This window comes from Pyrus communis, chromosome 4 (assembly GCF_041283825.1).
Source record: "Pyrus communis isolate YQ-2024b chromosome 4, ASM4128382v1, whole genome shotgun sequence".
Classification (NCBI taxonomy): domain Eukaryota; kingdom Viridiplantae; phylum Streptophyta; class Magnoliopsida; order Rosales; family Rosaceae; genus Pyrus; species Pyrus communis.
In genome coordinates, this window is record NC_142568.1 from 3,382,644 (window position 1) to 3,400,985 (window position 18,342).

At 38.4% G+C, this 18,342-nt stretch overlaps 2 protein-coding genes and 1 pseudogene across 3 annotated transcripts; 1 reads left to right on the forward strand and 2 right to left on the reverse strand.

Annotated features, from left to right (window-relative positions):
- Nucleotides 1-1,910: 1,910 nt before the first annotated feature.
- LOC148697315 (uncharacterized) lies at nucleotides 1,911-9,049 on the reverse strand (annotated as a pseudogene).
- Nucleotides 8,210-11,544, forward strand: LOC137723242 (uncharacterized). The gene is made up of 4 exons (XM_068462398.2): nucleotides 8,210-8,349; nucleotides 10,360-10,437; nucleotides 10,749-10,795; nucleotides 10,903-11,544. Exons 2-4 carry the CDS (start codon nucleotides 10,399-10,401, stop codon nucleotides 11,366-11,368), a joined length of 552 nt encoding a protein of 183 aa, XP_068318499.1. The 5' UTR covers nucleotides 8,210-8,349; nucleotides 10,360-10,398; the 3' UTR covers nucleotides 11,369-11,544.
- Nucleotides 11,545-14,142: 2,598 nt separating this feature from the next.
- On the reverse strand, nucleotides 14,143-18,253 carry LOC137723128 (uncharacterized). Of its 2 annotated transcripts, XM_088692334.1 has the most exons (4): nucleotides 17,948-18,247; nucleotides 16,495-16,529; nucleotides 15,590-16,148; nucleotides 14,143-14,711 (listed from the first exon to the last, which is right to left on the reverse strand). In XM_088692334.1, exons 3-4 carry the CDS (start codon nucleotides 16,139-16,141, stop codon nucleotides 14,490-14,492), a joined length of 774 nt encoding a protein of 257 aa, XP_088548460.1. In that variant the 5' UTR covers nucleotides 16,142-16,148; nucleotides 16,495-16,529; nucleotides 17,948-18,247; the 3' UTR covers nucleotides 14,143-14,489. The 2 variants fall into 2 exon arrangements, with proteins under 2 accessions (XP_088548460.1, XP_068318398.1); XM_068462297.2 differs by lacking the exon at nucleotides 16,495-16,529 and having other exon boundaries at nucleotides 17,948-18,253.
- Nucleotides 18,254-18,342: the final 89 nt, after the last annotated feature.

Here is an 18,342-nt window from a genome sequence, read left to right on the forward strand (position 1 = left end):
AGGGCATACTCAAAGTCTTCCACCACAAACTTGCTAACCCGGCCTTGCACCCGTAGCACTGTGGACCCTTTCCTCCGGAACCGGATCCGAACCTGCTGTCTCTCTCAAATCCTCTTTCCAATTTTCTTCCACGATTTCAACCTTGAATAGCTTAAGCAGTCTTGTGCCCACCATCATCCATGGTCTCTTGTGTGTATCATTCCACACCAAAGAAGCTTGCACCTGCTCCAAACTTATTGTTTCTTTCCTTGCAGTAAAGTTTCACAAGGTTCTCGTACAAATCTGAAAGTGAGGTAAGAAGAAAGAGGCCTTTGTCTTCTTCCTCAACATCAACTTTCGCAGTTGATCCAAGCATCCCTAAACACGGCTTCCATTTCTTCAGGCTTCCATTACTCTCCTTTATCAAGAGCAAAACCGCCTCTCCCTTTAAACTGCTCAACTGAAAATTCCATGGTGAACAACAAATCTGGACCTCCCACGAACCAAAGCCCCCAACGATGCTCTGATACCAATTGTTGTGCCTTGACCCGTTCGTTAGTGCGGAACCGAGATTCAGATTACAACCTCACCAAAATCACACACAGTTGAACAAAATAAAATACAAGAAATAAAGACACCGAGAAATTTACGAGGTTCGCCAAAAACCTGCCTACGTCCTCGGAGAGATATTGCTCTTCACTATGAGAAAAACAGTACAAGTTACACATGAGTTAAATCGACATAACCCAATCTCATATCCCTTGTACACCCACTCACAGAATTTTCCCAAGAGCCTCACTCTACCCCAAGAGTCCTTTCACAAGAGATCTTTCACTCTAGCTCTCTTGATTTCTCTCACCCTTACCCATGGTAGAGCCAAATGCTCTCACCATCTCTTTGGATGCTTTACATCTCTTCCTTGCTCTCTCTTCACCCGTGCCCCTTCTTATGCCAAATAATTATGGCTTTGAAAAAAGCCACAAAACATGGCTTTGAAAAAGCCACAAAACATGGAGCAATTTAAGCCACAAAACAAGCCACAAAACAAGGAAACATAATCCTCATCATGATGTTCCCTCATCACTATTGTTTTGTTTCCTAGCCTAATTTGGCCACTATCCAACATCCAAATCCTACCCACACGAATATCATTCAAGTATAGATGCCGCAAGAAATCCATATTCTGAAAGGAAACTGGGAGAGAACGGATATAAGTATGCTTGAGGTCCAAGGTCTGCAGATGGATGAGGTTACGAACCGATGAAGGAAGAGCATCCACGAAGGTCCATCTTAGGCCCAGGTACCTCAAGTGATAAAGATATCCCAGTTCTTAGGCAACGCAGGTTTATAAACACGTTCAAGATCAAGCACCATGAGTAGCGAATAGCCTCTTTTACCTATGATCTTGGTGACAAAATTTCCAATTTGGAGTGCTTGCATATCCTTCTTTTAGAAGTTAAAGGATGTATAAGACCGCAGATATTGGATGTAAAGTTCTGAGTCAGCTGGGTAGTCCTTGATGTTAGCATACTCGGCAACCCTACGAACTGCAACCCGAGGAGGAGGTGTCTGACTCTGATGAACATGGTCACGGTCAGTTGATGATGATGACGATGCAATATTTTTGTTAATATGAAAGAAACCGACTTGCTCAGCTTTGGGCAAAATGATGTCATAGAATTTTCCTGTCATACAACATCTCTTGGGACTTGCATCGGATACTGATCAGGATACACGGACCATTCCTCTCTTTTCCAGATCTTCCAAATACTCCAATGCCAAATCCTCTGAAACTTCAGGAGCAGTCACTCCGTTATTCTGAATATGTGACCTTTTGACCAGAAAATCTTCTGCAAGCCACAGGTGAAACAATCTTCTGACGGGTATATCCATTTCTCTTGGAAACATCCCAAGATAGAGAAGGCATGGCCTTAAGTGGGAGGGTAGTTCATCGAGTATGTTGATGAGCTTGCGGGAGCTTGTGACTCAGGATTGTTAGTATCATCATTATTGTTAGCAAAAGGATGTCGCTCTACTATTTTCAACTTCCAAGCCGAGATTCTTTCTTCGATTTGCATCGTCTCTTTCCAGAGGTTGTGATGAGCCTTTAGACCTTTAAACAATGTAATGCACCTGACGAAAACAGATTTCCGCCTGCGTGTTCTTCCGAGGACGAAAGTGTCGATAATGTCCTCCAAATCATGAGCTATGCCCAAAAATTCTTCAATCGACTTGCTAACATTTTCATCATCACTTGTCTGCTTTTCTTCTGCATTTCTTAAATGACTTCCCATCTCTTGAAAACTCATATATGTCCCCACAACCTTGTTTATCACCCATTTAGAGTACATATTGATCGGTTCTTTTTCACAAAACAGCATAAAGCTTAATTTGTGATAAACAACCAAGAAAACGACATCGGAAGCCATAGCTTCTTTTCCCTTGTCCTTAACTTCTGTATAACCCCTATGATCTCCAAGAATCCAAGTCTGCAATATACATTTAATATTTTTGTAATTAAGCGCTAATTAATTAATTTAGGATTATATCATATGGAAGCGTTGAATTAACATATAAAAGTACAGATACAACGTAACTTGCTCTTGTCATCTGCCTATGCTGAATAATTGTATCTCCAATGGTGCAACTGACCAAATACAGATAGACACAGCTTTCCACTTGCCATATAAAATGTGTATCTCTCCTCTCCTAGAGTCAAACGTTTTTATTTGTCACTTAGTATTACGGTCTAGTGATATTTTTTATCACTTATAAGTGAGAGGTCTTCTGTTCAATTCTCGCCAAAGGCGAATTTGAACCACATTATTGTTATTCCATTGTAAGGCTAAGCCCACCCCCTTCCCCTTAGACAGTGTACATAATATCGTTTGTTCAAAAAAAAAAAAAAAAAAAAAAAGAAGTAAACGTTTCTACTTGCTATGTAAAATTTGTATCTCTCCTCTCTTAGAGTACTTTTCTACTTGCTATATAAAATTTGTTTCTCTCCTCTCCTGGAGTCAAACGTTTCTACTTGCTATGTAAAATTTGGATAAAGGGTATTTAATTTATGGGACAAAATACATATTGTCTTTCTCTTGTCATATAAAAATGTATTTTTGAATTAAATGTAACATCTCCAGGACGGCACAGGTATTTTAATGGCTAAATGGAGAGTAGACATAAAAATTCATATACCCTAATTATGTCTTATTAAGTACTAACCAATTGAAAAACAAAACCATGAAAAGAAATACATACATGTGTATGTGTGGCTGCACGCTATGCATGTGGGGTCCTAAGCTCCGAGGCCTCCCATTTTGATAGGCGTCTTGAGCTCCAAAATTTTAGGTAAGGTCTTGTAGGATAAATTTTTGGGATGGTTCATGGTATACATTACCGATTAGATAACACTTATCTCGGAGCAATGAAATTGTTTTTCTTGAAAATTTACACGAACAAAAGAGAGTAAACTTTTTATTATAGGTTGCTCCATGTGCAACAAGAAACGTTTAGGATCCTTTTTGCAAATAGGGAATGCCATTTGCAACAGAAATGCTAAATTTGAACACAACTAAACGTATACATTGCATGCAGTAGCATGCGAACCAAGATGAGTCATGCATCTCTAGTTGCCCTGAAGAAAGAGCTGAACTAGGACACAGCCAACTTAACTCTTGCATGTCCTTGTGATATCTGAAGTTGCTCGGTGATACCAAGATGAGCCATCAAGAGCCAGACATGAGTAAGGAGCTCTCCGCCCTCTTCGGAGTTGCTGAGCGTGGTAATTCCCAGGACAGTGACTAGCAGCATAGGCTAGAATTTCATTCCATACTTGGCTCAGTATCTCCCACTTGTTTTCGTTTTGCTTGTTAAGCAATGACGCAAGGATGGATGCGTCAAATAACACAGATTTGCTTCTGTCTCCCTTCACTTCAGCGGGTTTTACTTCAGTGCTAACGCGAAGCAACTTTTTACAGGCTGCGGATTTAGCTGAATGACTGAGAATTCTTGCATCAAAAAATTCCATGGCCTCGGCACAGCTGTCTTGAAACCTGATCAGACCGATTCCTATGGGTATCATGAAGGGACACACGACGAGGAGATACATCATATAATCTGCTATATGATTGCTCATTTCACGATGCAAATTCTCTGTGGCTGAACGTCCCGCAGGATCACATTGATGGCAAAGATCTGTGGCAATATGCCACAGAAGAATGCTCTGGTCGAATTCTACTTTTGTTGTCCAATCCATGTAATTCGAAAATCCATACTGTTCAAGGACAAGATTACCTCTAGTGGCGCATAACTCCGTTAAACTTCCAGCACTACGCGATTTCTCTGACAAGTGGTCAAATATCAACCTTTTCAACTCACTGGATAGTGGCTTATGAGTAACATATAAGTGCATCTTCAAATTTTCATCAAACTTTTGCATTACATGATTGAAGAGCCACACTTTCAAGGAAGCATAGAACTTCTTTGGGATTCCAGGAGGAGCTGGAGGCTTTCTTCTGAGACAAAAGCTAAGAAAATTGAACTGAGCCATCGAATTTGACCACCTCTGCCCATCAGCCTGTTGAATGCGTTGGACAAATTGTGCAAAGGGTGTTTTACCCTGCCTACTCAACCACAGTGTTGTCCAATCAGCAGAAAGTACAAAAACCATTGCATAAATCTCTAAGATAATAGCTCCAACTAGCAGTGTGTAAGTAATAAGCAAATCAATCCAGTTCTTGTGCCTCACACTTCCCACAAAGCACAAAAGAACAAGAAAAGTGGTGAAGAAAATGATGGCGCGAAAGATGCAACCCCGACGAGTATAAATTAGGGGAGCCTTGGGGTAGAATGCATCATAGGCATATCCAAGTTCAACCTCAACTACTTCAAAGCAGTTTCAGGAGATCCAATATTCTGAAAGAAGAATTGGCTGCTATCTCGATCTTGGAAGCTGAGGATGAGATCTACAAATAGGCGCCTAAAGTCCATAAATAAGTCGTGCGCTTTGAGCACTACGTTTGCTTCACCAGAGTTTACTCTATCAACAACATTATAGGAATTACTAGCATGTGGAACATGAACTTGTTGTGCGGAAGCTTCAAATATGAAACCAAAGCTAATACGGCAAAATATTACAAGACAAATAATCCAAAAGACACAAGGATTTATACTGGTTCGGCGTAAGCCTACATCCAGTTTCGAGACGGCGAGGAAATTCCACTAATATCAAAAGGAGATTACAAATAGAGTTTTAACTCTCAAACCCAATAGCCCACATACACCCAATAGCTCTCACTCTCACAAAGAACAAATGGAGAAGATGGAAACATATACCAAATTCCTTCTCTCCCAAAAGCCACAAAATGTAGCACAAATATCTTTGATTGAGTGATCACTAACAAAAGGGGATTACAAACAAATGGGAAGGAGCATCACTGTTTCAAATGGGAGAGCCGAATGCTCTCTCCTCTGCTCTCTGCAACTCTCCCTTGTTCTCTGCAAAAAAGGAAGCTCTCTTCTCTCTTGTTTTTCTTCCAAAACCGAAATGAATGAGCTCACACCTTTGAACCAACACCCACGGGTGTTTAAGAGAACAAAACACAATAATGAAAGGTGTTGTTGCTTTTCCCTTTTTTTCTCCTCAAAACAAGGAAAGGTGTTTCCACCTTCTTTTGTTTAATCTAAAGTATGGCCACTTGGCCACTTATTCAACAGAACCTCACCAATTTCTTCAGTCCTCACTCACTTCGTACCCCTCTACTTTATTCAGAGCAAATTCTCCCATGAATTTTGCATAGTTGGGGCCGGGATCAGGCCGTGTGAGCATCGACTCACGAAGCTTTTTGCGGTTTGCTGACCTTAGGGCCAACGTCCTTTCTCCGTACTTAATAAGCCCAACAAGAAGCATGGGTATGGTTAGACTTGAGAGCCAGCTAGCGTTCCACGCCAGAAGAAAGATGTATATTGCAATACCTGATTGAACAAAAAGTCCAAGCAAGTGCCTCAACCACAACTCATTGTCTTCCAAAGCATAAATCGTGATAGTGTCTGGGCCGCCAAGATGCAACAAAAGGAATGGTGCCCAGAAAGCAGATAATTCTTCGTCCAGTGACGGAGCAGAATCATTGCTCATGCCGGCATCACAACTACAGGACTTGCCTTGGTTCCGGGAGAGGACACAAAAAGCAACCGTTGCTACCCAATCTGCCACAAGGTATGCAAACCAGACGAAGACTCTGATTTTGGTTTTGACATTATACTTTCTGCGGCTGCCAAAGTGAACGAGTGAAATCTGCGAGGCAAGGCTGATCAAAACCAACAGCCGAAGCTCCCAAGTACTCCATAGTTTCTGAACATGTTCCGGAAAAAACTGAACAAGCCTCCTCTTTTCCACAAAAACCCAACTGCTCAGAGCAGGAACAAGAACTGAATAATGTCGCTCAATAGGTTCAATCATATACTAGTAATACATGTTCATTAGTAACCACTTGGTTTCTTATGAAATTCATTCATGGATGCATAAATATGTATACACGTATATATGTATATATGTGTGTGTGTATCCCCATGAGTTTCAAGGTACCTTTAGAGAATTTATCTACGCTCGTTAGTTCTCCAAAGATTTTCTATTAAAGTGTTTCGCCTACGTTACGTCGCTACGTTAAGAAGAAAATTCATTCTACTCAAACACATATGTATTAGAAGTTACTAGCCTTAACAAGGAATTCTATTTCTATGCATGAATGAATATCGACAAGATCATGACATAAATCCATATACACAAATATAAAGACACAGTAAGTAGGATTCTGTATAGACCGTATGATGTCTTAAAACTGGTCAGAATTTATACCTGTAAGAAGCATTTTTGGATGAGCTACAGAGATTTGCTCCTTGCCCGAATAGTAACCTGCTGGACAGTTACAAATGATAAAGAAAAGAAATAGACTTGATCAAAGAGTAGACTTCGTAATGTGCAATTTGCCTTTGTTTGAATAAATTAATGTCACGTTAACAGAAGAGCATTATGCAAAATTGAACGTTGTAGCGTTCTATGATTCATACCTAACTTTACTGAGTGGAAATAAGGGTTCATTTGGCAGTGCTTTTAGAACAGCTGAAAGCATTTTCGTGAATTTTTTTTCCCTAAATCAATTATTAATAATAAAAAAATTCATAGCCAATCTCACTTAGTAAGAATAAGATCTCGTTTAGAGATGTTTTAAAAATGGTTAAAAGCGTTTTTGTGAAAATAGTCTTAGAACCAAAACTGCACTGCGCACAGAAATCCCAATCCGATTTCCCACTGGAGAGGAGAGGAGAGGAGATGGAAAATGCCATAATTTGCAGTAAAATAGCCTCAAGAAATTGGAATTGACACAGAAATCCTTCCCCTTTGGCTTAATTTGCCATGCAAAATTAACTTTCTTGGGCTAATTTCACCTCATTCTCCCATGTTGGCCATCCTCATAAAAGACCAGGGTTTTCGGTTGTTTTGTTTTTACCCATTTGAGCAATTCTTCAAACTTTCTTATAAGTTTTAGTTTCTGAACTAAAAATTTGTGATTATTATTTTTTAATTTGTTATAATATGAAGTACTGGTCTTTTTGTCTAATTACGTTAGATTTTTTATGTAAAATAAAAGGTTTAAAATAATAAAAAAAAATGGATAAAAGTTCTGATAGAGTTAGCTAAAAAATAAAAATAATTTCTCTCAGTTTTACATTATAATAAGTTTATAGACCAATTACTTACAAATTTTTGGTTCAGAGACAATTTTAATTGCGTTAAAGTTTATAGAGCATTGCTCTAATTATCTCGTATTTTATTATTTTTTCACTTGTACGTCGAATGTATCCTACTTATATAGATGACAAAGACGTACTATATTTATGTTGAGTTTGTTTGTAGAATCAGTTTTATTTGTATAAATTTTGTTTTATAATTATAAAGATATAAGTTAAACCATACAATAGATGAGCTACAATAATTAGTGAGATTTAAATGTAAGATCTCACTTTAAAAAAAAATTCCTAAATTTGACAACAACAAAAAAAATATCCTAAAACCATTTTACCATCAAATTCCGTTAAATATTAAGTTAGTGTGCTGACATGGAGCCCCTAAAACGCAGAAAAGTTAATAAGCCATTATTTTTTATAATCGTAAAAAGTTATTAAAAGTAAATTACAGGGGTTCACCCGCGACAATTGAAATTATTGGTCCTAAAGAAGAATTATCAAAAACTAAAGGACTGAAATCACAACTTCCGAAAACCCTGAACGTGAAGAAATAAACTTTCATTGGTCTCTCTGACAGCCCCAAATCGGCCACTGGAAGCTCACTCCGCTGCTTAAGATTTCAACAGGGTAAGTTTTCTCATCTCATTCAATGCTAATATGTGTTCTTCTCAGGATTGTAAATTGTGTCGATGTCTCTGGTTCCAATCGAGTCAATTTAAACCGGAATTTTGGGTAATGCCTTATCGTTTGTCATACAGATTGGGGATTTTTTGGGGTGCTCCATGAAGGTTTAGGGTTTAGGAAGGTGCAAGCTTTAGTTTAGAGAAATTTGTAGAGGGAGGGAGGTGGGGAGTGGCCTTTTTACACCTCTTGAATTATACAATTTTCGATACGTTTTATGCTTGAATTATACAGAAATTAGATTCCTTGAGAGGGTCATTGTTTTGGCATGGATTTGGATAAAGAGAAGGATTGAGGGATTTAACATTGCTCCAAAGTTACTAGCTTTCCACTTTTTTTTCCAAACCAAATCAAGGGTCAGAGAAGAAAAGGATTCTCCCAAATATTTCTTGACAGTTTTTTGCTTTATTATGTAGGCAATTTCTAAATACTCCTTTTTTCTCCAATTCGGGTACCTCCTTATGTCTTTTCTCAATTATGTGTTCCTGGGTTTTGTTTCTTTTTTTCGCTGGTGATGATTGGTTGCTGGGTTTGATTTTATACCACAGTTTTCAACCTCTGCGATAGTATAGTTTTCTTCTGTATGTAATCCTGCAATGTAGATCTTGTTATTAGCAACCTGATTAGAGTCAGTCAGTAGGCTCATCTCGTTAGAGTCTGATGTTTGTAGAATAACGTAGAAATGAACTTGGGCATTTCCTCAAGGGCTTTAAATTTTTTAAGCATTTTAGCCAAAATGGTTTCTGAGATTGGCATAACTCCTCAATTTGGTCCCAACAATGAAAATTGGTAGAAGTGGTCCCTAAGATTGGCATAGCTCCTCAAGTTGGTTCCTGACAATAAAATTCATAGAAGTGGTTCCTGAGTTTGTCCCCCGTAAATCATTTTGGTATTTCCGTGAAAAATCTATCAATATCTTCACTAAATTGTCACGTGAACGACCACGTAACCACCTTTTGAAGTGTATTTTTATCAAACGAACTCCTGCACTTAACGAGGATATTGACAAATTTCTCATGGAATGACCAAAATGGTTTACAGTGGACAAATTCAGTCTATCGATTTTAATTGTTAGGGACATAAATGAGGAGTTATGTCAATCTCAGAGACCATTTTGGCTAAAAAGACAATTTTTTAACCAACCCATCTGAGCTTACTTTTCAATGTTTAGATTTTGGTTATTCTTTTTTGTGTAAGCCCTTCTGTTTATAGTTCTTGGTGCATCTACACTTTTTGTTTTTCTGTATGCCTGCCTATGCATATATATTTATCTTCTTACTTTTAGGCATTATCTGAAGTGAGATTATGTACTTCATGTTTCTGTCATGACTCGTGCCATGGTCACTTAATCAAAAGTTAACAAGAGCATAGCTGTTCATTTGCTTGGGCAGTGGACTGTATAACTACAGTTAGCAATGCACATTGACTTTAATAGTGATCTTGTGAAGAAGCAAAACAGTTCGCATTTTTAAAGACATGGAAACTATTTCCGAAGGATCTTCATGCTTTGTCTGGCTGTTGTTCCTATGCATGTTTGCTGACCCATTTGATTAGCGATTCTCTTTGACTACTGCTGTTTTTCTGTGTATCAGCAACCATTTGTAAAGCATCGACATGGCTGTATCAGATTTAAATATGAAACCATGTATATCATACTTTTATTAAGATTCTTTAGCTTTTTCATTCTCATTTTGTATTTGCAATCAGATGAACCAAATTACTGCTACCCCATCTGCCCGTGTGAGTTATCAAACAATTGAGCTCCCAAAATTGTTATTGCCTACGCTTGAATTAATAAGATTCCAAATTATTGCAAAAAAAAAAAGTTTTGGCTGTTTTAGTAATACCCAAAACTAAACTAAAGGCTAGGATTTATTTAACTACAATTTATTTTAAAATGAAACTGTCACGCATGAGATGCAGTTTTGTATATACTGACGATTTTGCATTCCACAGGGTGCATGTTTAGTTCTGCAGTTGATTTGCTAACTGCCAATGGCGAGCTCACTACAACGCTTCTCCACTCATGCTAGGGTACAACCCTCATTATTTTTCTAAAATTGAGTTTTGATTAACCTATATTTGGGACCATTTTTGAATGCAGCACATCATTCATTTGTTTTGAATCTTTCATAGATTCGGGCAACAGTTTTTTGTATGCCAATCCAGTTGGGGTATTTGTTTAATTTGCTATGATAGTGTGAAAATTTCTAAGGCCCGAACTTGTTCGTTTTCCATGATCCCATAAATTTTGCTATTTTCTACTTTCTCAAAAGTAGTTGGGCTTGGTAATATCTGTTACTCTTTAGTTTTCCTTTTAATACTTTTATTTACATATATGGCAGGCTGTAAAATGGTCACCTGCCAGAACTGCAGCTAAACAAGGATCAGGGTAAGTTGGGACGTGGAAAATTATCTGCATTTAGGTCCCTATCCGAACCCTTTGTGAAATCAGATGTTCACAGGATGTCCAACCTAACCACAAAAGTACCCCTGCAGGTCCCTATCCACATTGCCTGCTACTGTTTCTCGCAACCTCACCACAGCAACTGCAGCAAATGAGACTCAAACGCATAAACTTGAGCGCATTGCCAACGAGCTTCTCGACCTCACAAAGCTTGAGAGGCACGACTACTCCATTCTCTTTAGGCTGAAAATGGGCCTCAACCGGTATGGCCCGGCAGTCTCAGGGATTGGCCCGGCAGCTTCCGAGTCTGGGCCGGCCTCCACGGCTGCCAAGGTCGCTGAGAAGACCGCATTTGATATAAAGATTGAGAAGTTTGATGCAGCGGCAAAGATCAAGATCATAAAGGAGGTTAGGACTTTCACGGACTTGGGGCTGAAGGAGGCTAAGGAGTTGGTGGAGAAGGTCCCTGTTGTGGTGAAGAAGGGCATGACGAAAGAGGAGGCAGGGCCCATTGTTGACAAGCTTAAGGAGTTGGGCGCTACTGTGGTCCTGGAATGAACTGATTTCTTCTTTTTTTTACCCGTTCTTTTTTTCATCCACTTAGATTAGTGACCGTTGAGTTAAGTTTTAAAAAAGTGGGATTGGCTATATGAATCCTAGAACACCATTCTGCTCGGTTTTGCGTCAAATCTTCTTTTAGTTTCAAGTGATAAATGAAGATAATTTTTTTTTAAGAGTTTATTGTGCTTAGGGTTAGAACTTAGAACCGCTCCTTTTTGTTCCGTCCACGGTTCACCTAATGTTTTAGATTTTTGAAGTTGTTATAGTTATATTAGCAAGTTTGATAAAGAGATTCATTTTGCAAGTTTGTTATTACCAGTAGTTCCTACAAGGGATCGGACTAATAACGTGTACAATACTTGAATTCTCGATGTAGATGCTACATAGTTGGTTCCCATCCTTCAGAGATTACGGAGTGTAATAGGAGCATCCGTTTGAGATATGCTATGTTTATGGCTATTTTTTTTGAAGTTCTTGTCAAACGATGCCTGGGAGCTGGGACTTGACTTGGAAGCTGTAGTTTTCTATCGTACTAGGATTGGATTAACTCATAATTCGAGTTATGTATGTCCGTGGCGGTGAATAAATTTTCCTTTGAGGGGATTAGAAGGGATTAAACATGAACGAGCTTATCTGTTCCAAATCTATCATTTGTGGAGATCGGAAGAGATAAGTTTCCTTCATGAGTAATCCACGTTCTACCTTCAAGTTACATAAATTTGCCTCTTGAACTAACGAAATTATCGACTTTGACCTCTCCTTCAACTATTTTTTTCTGAAGCATAACTCACTTTATCCTCATTTAAATTGCTCTCACTTTCTGCATTCTACAATTTTCAAATTTCCGAAATCATGTCTCTGCGCGGGATATAACCTTAAAAGGCAATCGACATGAGAAAATGGGTTAGTTGAGGATGTAACTCATATGCTTTGAGCAAAATGACATTAACAATAAGAGCGAGTGTGCCCGACTTGTGAATTAACATAAGTCGGGCACACTCGTTCTAGTTTTGTAGGATGTAAGTCGAATTTTAACGGAAAGAGACATGCAAAATTTCAAGGACCAATTTGCCACAAAAACAATTTAGTGCTCATAGTGGGAAAAACCAAAAAATTCAGGGGGGGAATATGTCAAAAACCTTGCTTCTTGTTATTCATTTATTTTTTTGAAAGACGGAGAATATACATTTTATTCTTGAGCAACAACAGTTGCTTCACCTTTGTCGAGCAACTCATACATAGTCCTGGTCCTCTTCTGCAAATCCCATTGGTACATTTTCCACGGCATCGCCGCCACTATCGCCACCGCAATCCCCATTGCTATCTCCTTCACCACGTTCGGCCCTTTCACTGGCGGATGCGGCACCCTACCCGCCGCCATTACACTCTATCTCTATATCGATATATCCTTCCTCTACCATCACAAGAACAAACACCATATTAATTATTATTTGTTATTTCAACCATGCAAATATCGAATGAACGTAGAAAATTACGGATTTGGCTACGCTAACATGCATTTACTGAGATCGCATTTACTGGCTACATTGTCGATACCTCGATAATAAAATGAATTCCACGTACATGGACGGTAGAGATAGAGATACCTGAAAGGGAGTTCGGATGAGCAACACAGATACGCACTCTGGTTTCACCGTTAATCGAATGTTCAGTTTCTGGTTTAAAGCTTCAAATAGTCGGAGTGGTTTAATTTATAGGCAAATGTTGTGAAATCCGATTTGTGATTGGGTAAGTGTTAGTTAAATACCTAGTCAAATGCTGCATTATAGGCTGCAGATTTGGTGATTTCAGTTTTGAGAGAGAGAGAGAGAGAGTATTTGTGGAGAGAGAATGTTGATTAGTCAAATGGCTTGAGATTTTTATTTTTCTAGTTTTGTGAAGAGATAATAATGTTATTAATTGTCGGTATTATTTTTAGGTGAGAAGTCTTAAATTCGATTCTCGTCAAAAAACGAATTTGAACCACATTATTGTTAGTTCATTGTAAAACTAAGCCCATCCATTTTTTTAAAGTAGATAATATTGTTTGTTCAAAAAAGATGTCATTAATTGTGTTATGAATTTTTTATAAAGCTAGAATTATATTTCAATTTATCGAAAGTTTTTTAGGAGTGAGTCTGTATCTACAATGCACGGACATGGACACGGAAATATGCAATATATATTTGTGTGCTTTTGGAGGGCATCATTTCTATAAGAGTCAATTTTGTTCCTTTCGAGTTACGTGTTTAGATCATCAAGAAATGAAACTCAGGTTGTCTGTTTTACAATATGTATTTGTGTAATTTGGACCATGAAGGATTCCCTAATGTGAATGAGGAGCCAAAGAGGATCCCATAATCCTTTAATCGTGTTCATTTATCGTACATCGTGTTATCATAAATCATTTTAAATTTTTTTATTTAAAATTGAACACAAACAGCACCTGATAAAAACTAGCTGCACGATGTACGATTAACAAACAAGATAAAGGATCCCCAGGATCCTCACAAAAAGGATCCGGAGAAGATCCTCATTCCTTTAGCTTCCTACTGAGTTCGAGTGAGGGTCTTTCACCCGAAAGTTCTTGCTCTTCCACTTGTTACCGGCTTATGACCGGCGGGTAACTAAGGCTCTACCCTCTCTGCGGGAAGGTCAGTACGGAAGAAGGCTTGACCACGCCAGAGGCTTCGACAGCAACGCCGGAGGCTTGGACAGAAATGCTTACCAATTCCTACGGGTGCATATTTAGTCCACCAACAAAACAAAAATTACAGTAACATTTCAAATTTGATAAGAGAGGAAAACAAAACTACATTACGATTCAACAAGAGAATGACCGGAACACTTTGAACATATGAGTTCTAACATTTTATCGAGTATTTTCCCGATTTGCTCATAAAGTCTTCACCGAGGATGAGCACCTTGATCCAGACACCAAACTTCAGCTGCCACCATATTTTCTGAAAGACAGTCATTCTGTGGACTTAATTTGTCCTCTGTGGCAACCTCGACCGACACCATAGGTGAATTAGCAGTTACATAACTCCAAAAACTGGTAAAATAGGTTGCTCATCATCAAAGGCAAAGCAAGGGGCAAGAAAAGGTACAAGTTGCATTAACTCCATCCGCTATCCGAGTCCTCTGATTGTTCCTCCTCAATTTCTTTTATGCTCTGAACTGTATCCGAAACTTTTTTTGACATGTGCTCTGTGTGTTTTTCCAAATCTTTCAAGATTATATTTAGCTGTTCTTCATATGCAGCACAACGTCGCTTACATTTTTGCCTCTCGTTGTACAGCTCAAGGGACAGCTCTCGGATTCTTTTATCCTTCTCATCCTGAAAATTAGAAGAATATTAGGTCACTACATCATTGATTTTCATATGACATGTCACTACATCATTGTAAAACTTAAGATGCTAAACCAGGGATCGTAGAAATTAATAGGTGCCATGATTAAGAGTAATTTTTTTAATCTGTGTTATACTAGCAACACTTATGGGTGCTTTAGTTTTTGCTATGTCAATAATATGTGTCTGTGAAGTCTCCTGGAATATCCTTCCACGTTGGTTGATCGACAAATAAACCGTACCTAGGCAGTTGGTTGATCAACACAGGTATAGATGAGCTTCTGTTAACCTAGTTGGAATTAACATAGGAGGACATAAGTTGGAGACATCAATATGTAAAGATTAATGAATCCTTTTGCATGTTTACTAAACAAGGGCTTTCATATAAAGACCAAGGAATGTTTAGCTTCAACTTAACGGCTAATGTTAGACGATAACAGGCTTGCACAAGTGCCTGGTAACAATCCGCACAGCTCTTCCACAGTTGAAAGCATGGATTAGCATTTTAACCGCTCTAATCGAGAGTTTTATTGGTTTAACAAAAACCCCAAAGTTTAATCTATTAGCATGTCAATTAACAATTCTTTTAAAATCCAGCACTGCCCTTTGTGCGTGGGTCTCTCCTCACTAGTTTTGTTCGATGACAACTTCTTCCCAAAGCTTAAACTATTAGGACAACGATTAACAACCATTTCATTAATCTAAAAGCAAATCCGTGATTTTAAAAAGAAATATTATTAGGTAATCTTTTTAGTCTTCTTCAACATTATCATTGAACACAGTATTTAGTAACAGTGAGTTGGCGACAAATCTTCTTATGCAAACATTTCATTCAGAATTATGTCAAAAAATACTCCTCAACGTACCTCACTTGCTAAGTGCTTTCCTGATCCCCGCCATGGAACCTTGCTGGGACTCATTAGCTTGTGATTATGCTCTTTAACAAATTTTGTGACTACCCACTTTGGTCCATCTCTTTGAGCTAGCCTTATCATAGCTTGACAGCCCTCACGGGTTACTGGGGGTGGAGGAAGAACTCTGTCTTTTCTGTGCACATACTTTTTTGCTCGAAAGCCTTCTTTTGAGCAAACAAAATCTTGACCAATAATCTGATTATTTACTCGTGAACGACGATTGTGGTGTATCCGTACGGTGAAACCGGAGCGTCTGCCATATGCAACATAAAATTCTCTAGCTTCATCTCTTGAGTTGAACTCCATGCCTATATACGGTTCTAAAGCTTCTACGTTCATAGGTAGATCAGCCGATTGTTCTTCTGTCTCCTCTTTTTCATCTACACACAAGTCCAAATTCTCAGGAAGCACATCTTCTATCCCTTCATTATGTTCATAGGTTTCAGCATGCATATCTAGGTCACTCTCATCTGAATCAAATCCATGAATAGATTGGTGATCCATTAAGTTCCTACAAGAAGAAACAACAGAATTGACTAATCATTTTCACCCAAAAATTGGACACACAAACAACGACAAAATAGACGGTCAACTTCTACAACAAGTGATTTGCTTGTCAGCAGATTTTTGAGTTCCAAAAACCTCTGTATTGTCAACACTGCACTTGCGTATGCCCCATTACCATTTCTTAGAAAGAACAGAGTCTGAGGGAGAAGAAAAGCATAAGAACCGAGGGTTTACAAAAGCAATGCTTAAATGACTTATGTTATACTTTCCCCATTGCAAAACATAAATAAATAAAGGCAAACAAACAAGCACTAATAAATAACTGGAACACACGGCGCTATTAAAGTTACCTAGTTGTCTTTCATTAGGAGCCATTAAATCTATCCTATAACATATTAACGCTTCATTAAATTTTCAAGGCAATGAGAGATCATCGACAAAATAAATAATACACTGCTGATGTAAGTTTGGTTGTGGCAAGCAGTTTAATATTCATCATAAACAACAAAAGTTTTCACATGTATGGTTATGTATAGCATATGGAATATTAAGCTTCATGATAATACAGAATAGGACCTAAAATAACGCTGAAGAACCATCTTGAAAACATGAGGTACATAAGACTTTAGTGAAGATAATGTTCTAAGCATCGAGAACGGTTTCCAGGTATTGGAGTGCCCAAGAGGCGTGACTCAACCTTTGTCCATTGTGTATTAAGACAGCTATATTCCCTACAAGCAATGGAGGATTCATAACTAAGAGAACTCAAATGTGACATTAATTTCTCTTCAGATTCCAGATTCTCTCCGATGATGGGTGAAGCAGATAAAAGTAGATTGATAACTAGGAGAAGGTTTCTCACAAAAAATAAACCAAGAGCGGGTTTATTGTTGCTTGAGACAAAGATTATAGACTAACTTAAAGCACAATACTTTTTCAAGCACAACATGGAGGACAACGTACCTTCAAGAGGGAAGTTTCTCAATAGGGCATTTAAAAGAGAACCGCTTCCTTGCAGAGAAAGCAAGAATCTTAGGAATAAGGCCATTGGTGTGCAACTTTGACCAACCAAAATTTCAAATTAACAAATTGCATCTCTTGAAAGAGGCACTTTTTTTCCTATTGCACCAGTTTTCGAGTCTTTCTAATGTTTGGTTACCTATTACTTTACAAAATTTATAGTACAATGGCAGTCTATCCCCCACAAAAAATGTCGTTAGACTTAGAGTTCAATTACACAATTCCGCAGACAGTATGAAGGTAGTCAGCCTTATAAAGACAGACAAGAACCAACTGATATACAGACCCAAAGGGCATTTTGCAAATCATTTTTCTTACATTAAATTCGAACACTGAATGTCCAAAAACAAAAATTAGAAAAACATAGGATACTCTTAATAACAATCCAATTGTCGAACCAAATAACATGAGCCGTTATATCCCTTCATATGGTCAAGATTCATACAAAACACATTTTGAACTAACAGTCCAACATTGGTCTCTTAATTTAACTATTTATGTAAGCTCAACATCATGATTTCACCTAAAAACAGTCAATATACACACACAGAAATCATGGGTTTTTCACCAAAAGTTGCGAAATTTTACGAAGAATGCGGCCAGTTTGTGCTTAAACAATCATCAAATTTTCTTCAAATCAGCATCTAAACATAAAAAATAAATAAACCTGAGCCCTGGAGTTATAAATACGAAAAGCATCAATTACAACAGTTACTTTATCATAAGAAACTTAGCAAGGGAAAGCAAAGAACAAAGAATAAACAGGGTTTCGTTTAAACTCACAGTCGCCAATGACGAAAGGTTTGAAGAAAGCGGAAGTCCTAAAACGATCTGCGCATGGCAGCTCCACGAGCCCAAGTGGTCAATTTTGCGGGGCTCGCTGGTAGTGGTGGGTCCCGCAGGAGATGGAGAGCGTTGGAAGGGCGGAACACGGTAACAGAAAGACCAGCTCGACGACTCCGGACTCGGAGGCTGAGGGAGGCGGAGGCGGACCGCGGAGCTAGTCTCAGTTGCTGGGGATGTAAGGGAAGATGCTTTTCGACTGGGAACCGAGGGAAGTTTTCACAACAAAACAAGTAGCCTACACTCTGTTTACGCGCTGCGACCAACATAAACAAAATTACCGCGTTTACACGCGCTACACCCTTTTACTATATTTTTGGTTAAATTATACTTTG